General features: G+C 36.1%; 1 protein-coding gene across 6 annotated transcripts in view; it reads left to right on the forward strand.

Moving 5' to 3' along the window:
• The first annotated feature begins 5,128 nt into the window (after positions 1-5,128).
• The window catches only part of LOC132162413 (putative disease resistance protein RGA1), an 85,996-nt gene continuing 78,512 nt past the window's right edge, over positions 5,129-12,612 (forward strand). The window contains exons 1-5 of one of the 6 annotated variants that reach the window (XM_088513381.1): positions 5,129-8,695; positions 8,805-9,027; positions 10,907-11,063; positions 11,177-11,272; positions 11,356-11,956. In XM_088513381.1, the coding sequence (XP_088369507.1) occupies positions 5,236-8,695; positions 8,805-8,869 (3,525 nt within the window). In that variant the 5' untranslated portion in view covers positions 5,129-5,235 and the 3' untranslated portion in view covers positions 8,870-9,027; positions 10,907-11,063; positions 11,177-11,272; positions 11,356-11,956. Of the gene's footprint in view, positions 8,696-8,774; positions 9,028-9,110; positions 9,552-9,687; positions 9,780-10,906; positions 11,064-11,176; positions 11,957-12,612 lie in introns of those variants that run through there. The other 5 variants (XM_088513379.1, XM_088513380.1, XM_088513383.1 and 2 more) reach the window with 5 other exon arrangements.

Below are 12,612 nucleotides of genomic sequence, written 5' to 3' on the forward strand. Positions count from 1 at the left end.
AACACCCGCGTGGCGTGGTAGTGCACTTTGGATGTCTGCCATTTATCCACCGGCAAAGTCAAACCTCGAGCCACGAGGATGTGATGTTGGCAAGAATGCAATTTGATGGAGAAATGTACGCAAGAGGTCAATTAATTCTTTATATTTGACCTATATTTTTCTATAAATGTAATAGAACAATTATTAGACTTACAGAGTCTATTATTGACTTACGTAAGGTCCACATAAGTTCACAAATTTAATGATTAATTTGTAAACTGAGATGAACCAAAGAAAATACTAACCCCTATAGCATTTCTCAATTTGATGCGTGTAGGAGTGTTTGCGAGCGAACTCGGGATCGGTTCGTATAAGCTCGATTTATGCTCGACTCGATTATTAAATTAGGCATTTTGTGAACACAAATTTTGGCTTGAATATTAAACGAAGGAAGTTGGGCTCGACTCGGTTAGGCTCATGAACAAGTTCGTATAAGGCTCAACTCGCTTATTAGGCTTGACTCGTATATTTTTTTATTAACTAACAATATATAGTCAATATTACATAATAATAACAAATATACTATATAACTTATTTTAATTAATTCATTTATATATATAACAAATATATGTATATAATTTTTTTAACGTTATTTTCTCTCTCTCTCCCCATCTTTCGATCTCTTATGCTTTGTTGCTCGTCTTCTTCATCCAAACAAATACAAGCTTTCTCTACTTAGTCGTGATCAGAGAGAGAGAGAGAGCAATCATTAAAAAGACTCATATTCACTTAGAGCAGACTCAAACGAAAGGAAGAAGAATCAAGCGAAAACTATTGAAGGAGATTGAGAAATGCAAAAACTATTGAAGAATCAAACAGACCAAAACACTTTGGATCACTGCCTGTCTGGTGAGCGAGAGTGAGAGAGTGGGAAATGAGAGTTGGGTTGGAAGATGCGCTGTGACTGATGAAGGAGATTGAGAGAGAGACGTTGAAAAAATATTTTTTTGTAGGAAGCGTTGTCCTATTGTAGTTTGAATACAACCTGTTAACTTCTCCCACATTACTAAGAGAATATCAATTCTCAAGTTTGCTTATTTATAAAAGGAGGCAAATTGCCTTGTTATATTGACTTAAGCTCCATACTCGGCTAGCTAGGCTAAGCAAATGCTCATATGCAAGCTGGCTTTTTAAGCCGTTTAAGACTACTTGAAGTTTAAATTTATAAAAAAAAAAATATAAGAGACAGCTCATGAGTTGGCTCAGCTCAGCTCGACTTATTATGAGCCCGAACTCAATTTTTTGGCTCGTCCTTGAGTTTGAGCATAAAATTTAAATGAGTTAAGTTCAAATAAGAAAAGATCGCTCAAACTCAACTCATTTACCCTTTAAATGTGTGTCTCCTGTGTATTTAATTGATACGGTGGGAGAGACTACCTTATTTTGTTAAATAATTTGGTGTTACTTAAAAAAAACCTGAAATTAGCGTGACATGCGACTCTTGTCTGCCATTTCCCGTTGCAGTGGTCAACCTCGAATCTTTCGAAATGATGTATTCACTTTTCCACATACATTTTACAATTAAGAAAGATTAAAATTACTTAAAATAAAAGAAAGTGGGTGCATGTTTATTCCGTAAAACATGGAATTGCGTGTGACTTTCTTGCTCTCATTTGTCCCCAACTGGCTTAGTTTATAATTTATCAGACTACTTTCCCCTTCAATTGCATGTGATCACATGTGGCCGAAATCTATTTTTTATTTGTATTCAACACTCCCCATACATTTTACATTTAAGAATGATTAAAATGACTTAAAATAAAAGAAAGTGGGGGTTGTTTATTTGGTAAAACACGGAATTACATGTGACTTTGCTGCTGTCGTTTGTCCCCAACTGGCGTAGTCCCCAACTTATCAGACTTGGGCCCTTCAATTGCATGTGAAGGATAACATGGAGCAGAAATCTTAAGTTAAGCTATATTCCAATAAATATTTATATACGTAAACAATAAATAAATGGGTATACTCAAATCTCGCTCAAAGTTTTAAAGTGATTTCAAATTAAATCTTATAATTTGAATATTTTAATTAAAAACCCATAATTTAAAACATTGTAATTTTGTCTTCTGATTAACCGACGTTAATTTAGACTCACGGATATATACGCATGATTTATGTTCGTACTTAACCCTTTCTACTTACTGCAAACATATCTTCTCATTTTCAACAACAATTGTAAGAGCCCTTTTGAGCATTCCTTCACTCGCGTTCAAGAAATGGCAGAACGACTTCTCTTGGGTGTTGCGGGGGAATCATTAAGACTTTGGGCTCACAGGCGGCCAAAGAGATCGGTCTGCTCTGGGGTGTGGAAGGGGGTGTTTGTTAAACAACACCCCACCACACCGCACTGTTCATGGACCACGGCACTGTTCATGAATTAAAAAAAAGAAAAAAAAAATAATAATTAGTATGAAAAAAATGAAAAAGTGGTATTAGGAAATAAAAAATTTTGTTTTGTAGTGATTTTTTTATTTGAATAGTAATAAAAAGTAAATGATTGGATATAAAAAGTGAGTGATTTGATATAAAAGTAAGAATATTTTTTTGGGAAAAAAATGAAGTGGATAGTGTGATGGATGTGGGGGAATGTGAAGGGTTTAACAAACACCCCCGAAGATGAGGTTGAAAGCCTTGGCTAACGCCGTTTCAATGATCAATGATGTGCTTCTCGATGCAGAGGAGAAACAGGCTGCTGGAGACCATGCTGTTACACGTTGGCTGGGGAAGCTAGAAGATGCCATGTAATTTTATTATGTTAGTTTCCCATGTATTCAAATAGTTTGTAATATTATGCAAGGGATTGGTGCCTTGTAGAATCGCATTTTCCCTTAAACAAAGAGAAACCCAATTGTGAAATAATGTTATATCTTTAGCATTGCTGGGAATAGAACCAGTACCAATGTTTAGTCTCATGACATGAATGCTTGAATTTATGAACCGATAACTTGGAATTTGTTGAAGTAATACATTAAATCGGTAGAATTTGTTTTTATGTGGTCGCGAAATCTGGATAACTAAATGAAATGATTAATGGTGGGTCTCTTTTGTCCTTTTGCCGAATAATATACTGGATAACTCAATGAAATTTGAAGAGAATACACTTCTTCATGATTTCTTCTATGTAGCTTCCAACTACGAGAAGAGTAAAGAAACAATAAAAAATAAAAAATAAAAAATAAACTTCTAACTACTATGATCCTTTTTAAGGGTGGGTATTAGTTTCGTTCGGTATAGCCATTTTCGGTTAATTTCGGTAATTGATTAATCAATTAACTGTGGGCTTTTTTAATTGGGTAAAAAATTAGTTATTTTGAGGGCCCAATTTTTTTTTTTTTTTTTTCTTTTTGGTGGCTAAAATAACTTATTGAACATAAGATACAAACAATAAGAATATAAGATGCAAAAAAACTTACCAAATATTTTCAACAAAACATCACTTTACAAAGTTCATTCGTCAAAGCCTTAATCTGTGTCAAATTTGACGGTTTAGTTTGGTTATGCATATTTCGATTCGGTTCGGTTAACCGACAACAAAATTTATATACGGATTACACAGAGAACCTGTTTGGGCTACCTTTGCTCCTTGACAGAGATATTCATTCTTGATTATGGATTTCATAATAATAATAATAATGAATTATGGGAACGAATGTGTGTATAATCAGTAATGGATGGCTAATAAATTTCCAGTGGGCATATATTTCTGAGAAGAGAAACAAAAACTCCCATGTGAATTTCATCCAGAGCTAAACAGTAATATCGTACGCCATGTTGTCATACAAACCGAAGGCTTGAGTGTGAAACAAGGGCTGGACAAAAATTTCAAAAAAGACTTGACAGTGGTGCGTGGCAGCTGTTTGGATGTAGACTACTATCGTTTGGACAGCATGACTTTTATACAGGCCACTTTATGTTTGCTCTGTTCACACCGACATGTTTCAGCCTTTTCTTTTCAACCCAATTGGAATTAGTTGAAATTCTCTTATCTACACACCCAAAAAAAACAAAAGAAAAAAAACAAAGAAGGCTCACCATTATCACAGTGGGGTGACGGTGAAAAGGACTTGACTTCACAAGGAGGACAGACCATTAAATAAAATGGACCCTTCTTTTAACGTGTGTGGCCAACGCGTTTTCTCTTCTTTTGATGATAGCAGTACGAACAGCGCAATTATGTATAGCGTGTGAACAACCCACCATTTTCGTCAGATCAGAAAATTTAACTCATATTTAACATTCTCTCAATAATGTGACATGTTAAATTCACTTTTAAATTTGTTTTTATTTTTTAATTCATATTAATTTAATAGTAAATTAAGCATGTCATATGAGCATAGAATACTACAATAAATAATGCTAAATGGCATTTTTCTAACAAATAATCCTTATTAAATAAAATCTTACACTAACACAACTTTTATGCCTATTTCTACAAACCTGATTTTGATACTATTTGTTACATGCAGACTTAAGCTATGAAGTTATGATGGACAATTAACAAGAAAATAGTAATTTTTTTTTTTTTTTTAAGATAATTTGAGAAATCCTATTTCTCCTTATTTGCCTTCTAACAAACATATAAGTTTGATAAATTAACTCATCAATATGATTTATTAATATTCACGGGGTGTTTATCCGTTCTTCCTAGCCGACAGAAACTATGCGTCTCTATGCCTCATAATTGTCTTCACCAAAATCAACATGAGTGAGAATCAATGTTATTTACTAGACACTAGCACAAGCTCAATGAGCTACTTTCTCACTAATTTAATTTGTATATATAATATATAGTTAATTCTTTCTCTAAATAGGGACAAAGATCATAGTCTTTTGAGGCCTCTTTTATTTTCTATGTTTTGTTAGGCCATGTTTCTGTATTTTGCATCAGTTGTTGGCTTCCCCCCATCCCAAAAAAAAAAAACAAAAAACCGTATGATTATACAGCTGTTATTTTTACGCTCAATGTAAAAAATTCAATGCACTTGTTACTATTTATGATATTTTGCTAGATTTTCGTGAGTCACGTTTGCACTCAGCATTCCCATCAATAATTGCTCAAAACCTTGACTTTCTCTCTCTTTTTCTCTGTATATCTTCTCAAAACGTTCATCTTCCTTCGTTCTACCCTTCAACTGCTATATTTGAAGAGCGCTTTTTTCCTTTTGAGCATTCCTTCACCCTCCATCATCTCGCAAAATGGCAGAACAAATTCTCTTCGGCATTGCCCAGCGAATCATTGAGACTTTAGGCTCATTGGCTGCCAAAGAGATCGGACTTCTCTGGGGCTTCGAAAATGAGCTTCAAAGCCTGAGTAACACCGTTTCAACAATCGAAGCTGTGCTTCTGGATGCAGAGGAGCAACAGGCTGCTGGGAACCATCAAGTCACACTTTGGCTCAGAAAGCTCGAAGATGCCATTTATGATGCGGATGACTTGCTGGATGCTGTTTCCACTGAAGCTCTGCGAAGGCAAGTAATGACCCATCATAAGAAGGCCAAGCAGGTACGTATTTTTTTTTCCAAATCAAATCAGCTTGTCTATCGTCTTAAAATGGCCCATAAAATTAAGGCCGTGAGAGAGAGGTTAGATGCCATCGATGCAGATAGGCAAAGATTCCACTTAAAGTTAAAGCTAAGCCATGTGGAGACAGGAGCAGGAGGAAACAGGGACAGAGATAACACTCATAGTTATGTATGTGCGGAAGCAGTTATAGGACGAAAGAATGATAAGAAGGCAGTTATACACCGTCTGCTGGACTCCAACGTTGAAGACAATGTTTCAATCCTTCCAATTGTTGCCATTGGTGGATTAGGGAAGACTGCACTGGCTCAGCTCATAATCAATGACGAGCAAATCCAAAAACATTTTCAGCTCAAAATGTGGGTGTGTGTCTCTGATTCCTTCCAAGTTAAAAATATTGTTGAAAAAATTTTTGAAGCTGCAACAAAGAAGAAACCAGAAACCATGGAAATGGATACGTTGATAGGTAAACTTAAAGAAATAATCGATGGAAAGAAATACTTGCTTGTATTGGATGATGTGTGGAATGAGGATCAGGAAAAATGGTCTCGCTTGAAACAAGTGTTCATGGGTGGTGCAAGCGGCAGTAGAATATTAGTTACTACCCGCAGTGAAATCGTTGCAAGGATTAGCGGGACAGTTCAATCATATTTCTTAAGGGGTTTAGAAGAACACGCCTCATGGTCTCTATTTAAGCAGATGGCATTTGAGAGAGGACAGGAGCCGGAGGAGAATTCAAGAATCGTAGCAATTGGGAGGGAGATCTTAGCAAAGTGTTCAGGTGTCCCGTTAGCCATAAGGACAATTGGAAGTTTACTACGCATAAAAAATTCAGAAGCAGAGTGGTTGGCATTTAAGAAGAATGAACTCACAAAAATATCTCAGAATGAAAATGACATCTTACCAACTCTCAAGCTAAGTTATGATCATCTTCCTTCACATTTGAAGCACTGTTTTGCATATTGCAGTTTGTATCCAAAAGATTACCAGTTTAATAAATCAACTATGATTAAGCTTTGGATAGCACAAGGGTTTGTCAAGTCATCGGACCAGAACCCATGCTTGGAAGATGTTGGTCATGAGTATTTTATGGATTTACTTTGGAGATCATTCTTTCAAGAAGCTGAAATGGATGAGTTTGGTAGCTTATTTAGATGCAAAATGCATGACCTCATGCATGATCTTGCCATTTCAGTGGCAGGATCGATGATTGCCACATTAGATGATGATAAGGAGAGAAACGTTGCTGAAAAAACTCGTCATGTATCAATTGTTGGTTGCGGTATCAATACTTCATCAATTACAACCTCATTGAGTAAAGCAAGTAGTATGCGAACATTTCTTTATCGTTCAACTTCCGCCAAATTTGGAGGTGAGTCAGATATTGAAGCAATTTTTTCAACATCCAAGTTACTGCGCGTGTTGGTTTTGGACGGGATAATTTTTAATTTTCTGCCCAGCTCTATTGGGAAGTTGAAGCATTTAAGATTTCTTGATTTTTCCTTAAACCGCAATCTCAAGAAGCTTCCCAATTCTATAACCATGTTGCAGAATTTGCAAACACTAATACTCTCATATTGTTGGAAGCTTGAAGAATTGCCGAGAGACATTAAAAAATTAGTCAATCTCAGGCATCTTGAGATAGAAGAATGTAATAAGTTGGCTTATATGCCACGTGGGTTGGGGCAACTGACTAATCTTCAGACTTTATCAAAATTTGTGGTCTACAAGGATCCTCTCTTTAGGCATAGCAGTGAGTTAAAAGAACTAAACGGACTAAATAACCTAAGAGGAAGGTTGATTATTGAAAATCTGAGACACGGGAAAGATGCTACGTCAGAATGTAAGGCTGCAAATTTAAAGGAGAAACAACATCTTCTTTCTTTGGATTTACAGTGGAGTATCAAAGAAGGTGTCATTGCATCGGACGATATTGTTGATGATGAAGTGTTATTGGAAGTCCTCCAACCGCACCCAAATCTGAAACGGCTTCGTTTACAAGGCAATTACGGTGCAAGGCTTCCGATTTGGCTTTCGTCACTCACAAATCTTGTTAGATTTGAGTTAGGGGGGTTTACGAAATGCCAATATCTGCCTCCTTTGAATCAACTGCCTTCTCTCAAAGTTCTTCGTCTTGATCAAATGGATGCTCTGGAGTACATATCATCAGGCAGTGGTGATAGCAATGAGTTTTCTTCTTTTTTCCCATCTCTCAAGGAAATTATACTCTTTCTTTGCCCTAATCTTAAGGGGTGGTGGAGGAGGAGGGATTCTTCTGTGGAGGTCAATAGTGATAGTCATAATTTTGTTGAAATAACGGAGCATCCTTTACTCCCTTCCTTTCCTCGTCTTTCAATATTAGCGATATGGAATTGCCCTATGTTGACTTCCATGCCAATGTTTCCACATCTTGAAGAAGTGTTGGTCCTTAACAATACTAGCACAAAGCCACTGCAACAGACAATGATGATGAATATGGCAACACCGCAAAGTCCAACGTCAACAGCAACAGCCTCCTCTTCATCCACTCCTCTCTCAAAATTGGAGACTATGCTACTGTATAGCATTGAGGATCTAGAAACTCTGCCAGAGGAGTGGTTGAAGAACCTCACTTCTCTCGAGGGTTTAAGAATATGGAACTGCAATAGATTAAATTCTCTCTCCCCAGGTATACTACATCTCACTGCCCTGCAAGACCTGGTTCTTTCTAATTGTCGTGAGCTTGAGCTTGTCAATGATGAGGATGGGCTGCAGTGGCAAGGCCTTAAGAGCCTCCTATCTTTGGAGTTTTCAGGTCTTCCGAAATTGGTGTCTCTCCCGTTGGGGCTTCAACATGCGACCACTCTGCAAAGGCTCAATATTTCATATTGTGTAAACTTAACGGCTATACCAGAGTGGATCCACAACTGCACATCACTTCAAGAGCTTGTAATTAATGGATGCGCCAATTTGACATCACTGCCCGAAGGAATCCGTAGCTTAACGTCTTTGCAGAGGCTGAAAATTGAGGAGTGTCCAATCTTATTGCAAAGATGTGAGAGAGAAGCGGGTGAGGATTGGGCCAAGATTGCTCACATTCCAAAGTTAAAATTAACTGAGTCAGGTATATACTCATCATTTTATCTTAATCCTTCGTGTAAATTGAAGTACTCACCTTCTTCTCCATCATTTTCTTCATTTTTCTCTCTCAGTATCTCTTGGTTGTTAAATTTCAGATTCAGATTCAGATTCAGAACCAGAACCAGCTAAAGAACAGAAGAAACAGAGGATTTGGAGCATATTCAGAAAATCTAGGGCGTTGAATTCATGATTCCTCTATTGCGTGATCTCAAACAAAAGACAGTAAAGTCAAGTCACCCATCAAGATCCTTGCCCACCCCTACACCATGGTGTGCGAGTTGTACTGGGCAGGAGGATTGAGCGCTGATTGGTGGGATGAAGCCCAGATTGGCATCTACACGGGAATTGGTATCCAATTTTATTTTATTTTATTTTTGTTTCTTCTGCTGTTTGGTTTTCTTAGATTTTGGTTTATTTTGTCTCGTTTTCAGCATTTGTGAGTGAAGTAAAGTGGGAATTGTGTGTTGTTGTTGTTGTTAATGGTGGAGTATTGTCAAATGAAAGAGGCATACGAGAGCTAGAGCAAGATCAGCTTCTCCTTGAATGCTTGATCTTCACCGCCGCAGAGGTTGTGCAAATGAATTTGGAGGAATTAATGCTTCGATTCAATTCAGAAGTTTGATGATTTTAGAAAAAAAAAAATAGAAGTAAAAATATTTCTTTTAAAAGTAGAACTAGAAAAAATGCGGTGGTAATTTATTTGGTAAGTGGATTTGGAAGTAGATGCATAGAAGGATTCTTTGAGTTGAGTTTTGGTTAGAGTGAAATATATAAAGTTGCCAGGGAAGCAATGAAGTCACCTCAAACGATTAAACTAGGCAGAATTTGGAGGAATTAAGCGTCAAAATCACTACATAATTCTGCAGTCTTGGGTACGTTAATAATGCATTGTCATGATGTAATTCTCGTCGAATCTAGATTGATCACGTTCAAGTTTTTGATGTTCATGATATTTCAATAACTACAAAGTTAAGTCTTTGATGTGGGTTTTTCTTTATATGATTACAGGGCAAGTACTCTGAATGAGTGACCGTGAATCTTGCAAACTCCGATCCTTTTGAGGATGATTGGGTTGCAGTTTTTTCTCCTGCAAACTTCAAATAATCTAAATCTCTTGCTTTATCAGTTTGTACAGTCTAGCTAGCTAGTTGTTTTCCCATTCACAAATAAGATTGAATAGTATTTGCAACTTAGCCAATGCCTTTTCAAGAACAGAGTAATTTTTTTTACCAAATAATGGAGATTATAGTTGTGGGACTAAAATTTCCTCTGTTAATGCATAAATTGAAGGGGTATTTTTGCTTTGAATTGGCAGTCATCAACCTGTCTGCCAGTGAATAAATTGTAGGATTTATCTTTGTTTTCCTATGTCTCTGTCTCTCTCTCCCATGGTCCTTTACTTTCATCCAAAGTACCAAATTCGAAATCTTAAAAGCAATTATACTTGCAGTTGTGATTTGATATTGAGGAGATAGCAAGGAACTTCTACAGAATGTGTCATCCTTGCTGAAATTGGGGGGGGTCATTTTTTTGGTATTACTCCTGACTGATGTACAATATAGTATGAAATAGAGGTTGTTGAATACTTGTTGTTTGGGAGTTATTTGTTAATTACATTGGGATTTACTTTGTATACGTGTTTGGATGTATTTATTGAAACTATTTCAAATATTTGATTTAGCTAGTGCTTTCAGCTGTTTACTTGCAATTTGATAATTTACTTAATTGTTTGTGTATTTTGGTAGCTTTTCTTGGTACTTAAACTAAGATAATGGGGTCTACATCCATGCACTACTCTCTCTTTCTTTCACTCTCTTTCAGTTGATTTGGTAGCCTGGAAAGATTATGAACTTTGACTAGATTCTAAATTGTTGAGATTACTGAGATTCATCCATCCACAATCAAGTATATAGGGAGATACTCTTATTTTCATATTGCATCTTATGTTATAAATTATAAATCTCTGATTCTCAAGCATTGACAATTTCCGTTAATGATTTATGTTCTATTTGAGACAGAACTTTCACAAGTTAGAATTTGTGGTAGATTGGAAGTAAAACTTCATATTTTTGTCTTAAATTATGGTCTTATTTAATATTCTAAATCCCGTTGCAAAGTTAAATCATAGCTTAAATTTTTACCCGCGATTCATGGGGATCAAAATTGATTTATGCATATTAAAAATAGAAATTGTTCTTACTTGCATTTTTGCTATATATGTTTGCAGGCCAACGATGACTTTTCTGCTATGGAAAATTCATTACCCTGAAACGTTTAGCTAATGGCTTCAAAAGAGTTTGGGTTCCTCATTTTATAAGTGCACAGGTGGAGCTGAAAAAATACGTTTAGCTACAACCTATTAGTTCAAGATAGGAAATTTCTTAGTAAGACTTGTTATAAGATTATTTAGATGATAAAGTAATGCTTCTTTTAATTATGTAAAGAATGTTTTGCTGGATTTCGGTTTCTTATCGATGATTTTGTTTTCTTCTTACAGTCATATGATGATGATAAGAAGCAAAGGAGACTCGAGAGATGGAAGGGCAATGTTGTTGTGAACTGATCACACATGTTCTCTAGACTTCTATACATGGTTTGATCTCGTCTTTGTTATTGTTAGTTTTTGAATTGTCGAATTCAGTGACAAAATAGACTTGTTTACATTCCCGTCTACAGTTCATTCGAACAAGGTACAAATTCCAGATTCACAGAGACGTTCGTTTGCATTAGTGTTTGAAGCATGTCCGGACGAGACATCAATTCCAGATTCACTGAGACATTCTTCTGCAATGACGTCTGAAGCTATTCTGAACGAGATGGTTTTCCAGACTTATAGAGACGCTCGTCTGCAAGTAGTCTGGACGCGCCGCATCAGGTTTCTTGATTTAGTTGTGATTAACCTAGTTGCGTCCACACAAGAAAGGACCTCGTCCAGACGCCGACTAAGTTATGCAGTTTTATTTTCACAGTTTGTTTTCTGTTAGACTAGGGACTCTTGTAGTTTATATAGTGGAAACTGCTAAGCACAGAATAGATATAGATTCTACGTGAGAATAAGTGTGCTAAGAGAGCTAAAACAGATCATGAACAATGCACAAAGCCTATCGGAGTTCCAGTGAAGGAGATCACATAAAAGAAACATTTCAGAAGTTCTGGGAGAATTATTGCGGTAGCGGACAAGTGTGTTACTAGTTTAGTACACGGGATTGTTTGCAAATGTTTTGTAAGTATTGAAATTGTGTAATTTTTCGTCTTTCTGTAGTAGAGTGATTTATTGGGTTTGACTGCCCCGGAGTAGTTTTACTTTTGAAGAGTTTTTTAAAAGGTTTCTACTTCGTAACCAAATATTTGTGTCTTACTGATTTATTGCACTTATATATATTTGGTAAATGCTTAAATGATTATTAATTTTAATTTTACATATTGTTGATAAACACCTATTTAACTTCCTATTAGGTGTAGATTGGAGTTGTATGTGTGTGTGTGTATATATATATATAGTTTCCAGTTATGTTAGTTTCCCATGTATTCAAATAGTTGTAAATTTTGTTCAAAATTATGCAAGGGATTGGGGCCTTGTAGAATCATCTTCCCATTAAAAAAAGGGAAACGCAATTGTGAAATCATGTTATATCTTTAGCATTGATGGCAACATAACAAGTACCAATGTTTAATCATGTCATTTTAATTCTCTTGTGAAATGCTTGAGGCTTGTCATGCATGGCCTCTCAATGGCTTCCGATGAAGGGCTCATAGAGTCTCTTACTCGAGATAGAAAACCAGAGTAATTTTTCACTCATCACTGTCAATCTCTTTGGATACATCTCTTTGTGATACTAGAAATATTATAAATGGATGGTATTTCATTTTGCAATTGTTGTCAAAACTATTATTATGTGCATGCTTGCTTTGTTGCCTTGGCAAAATCGTCTG

This window comes from Corylus avellana, chromosome 2 (assembly GCF_965113065.1).
Source record: "Corylus avellana chromosome 2, dhCorAvel1.hap1.2, whole genome shotgun sequence".
NCBI lineage: Eukaryota > Viridiplantae > Streptophyta > Magnoliopsida > Fagales > Betulaceae > Corylus > Corylus avellana.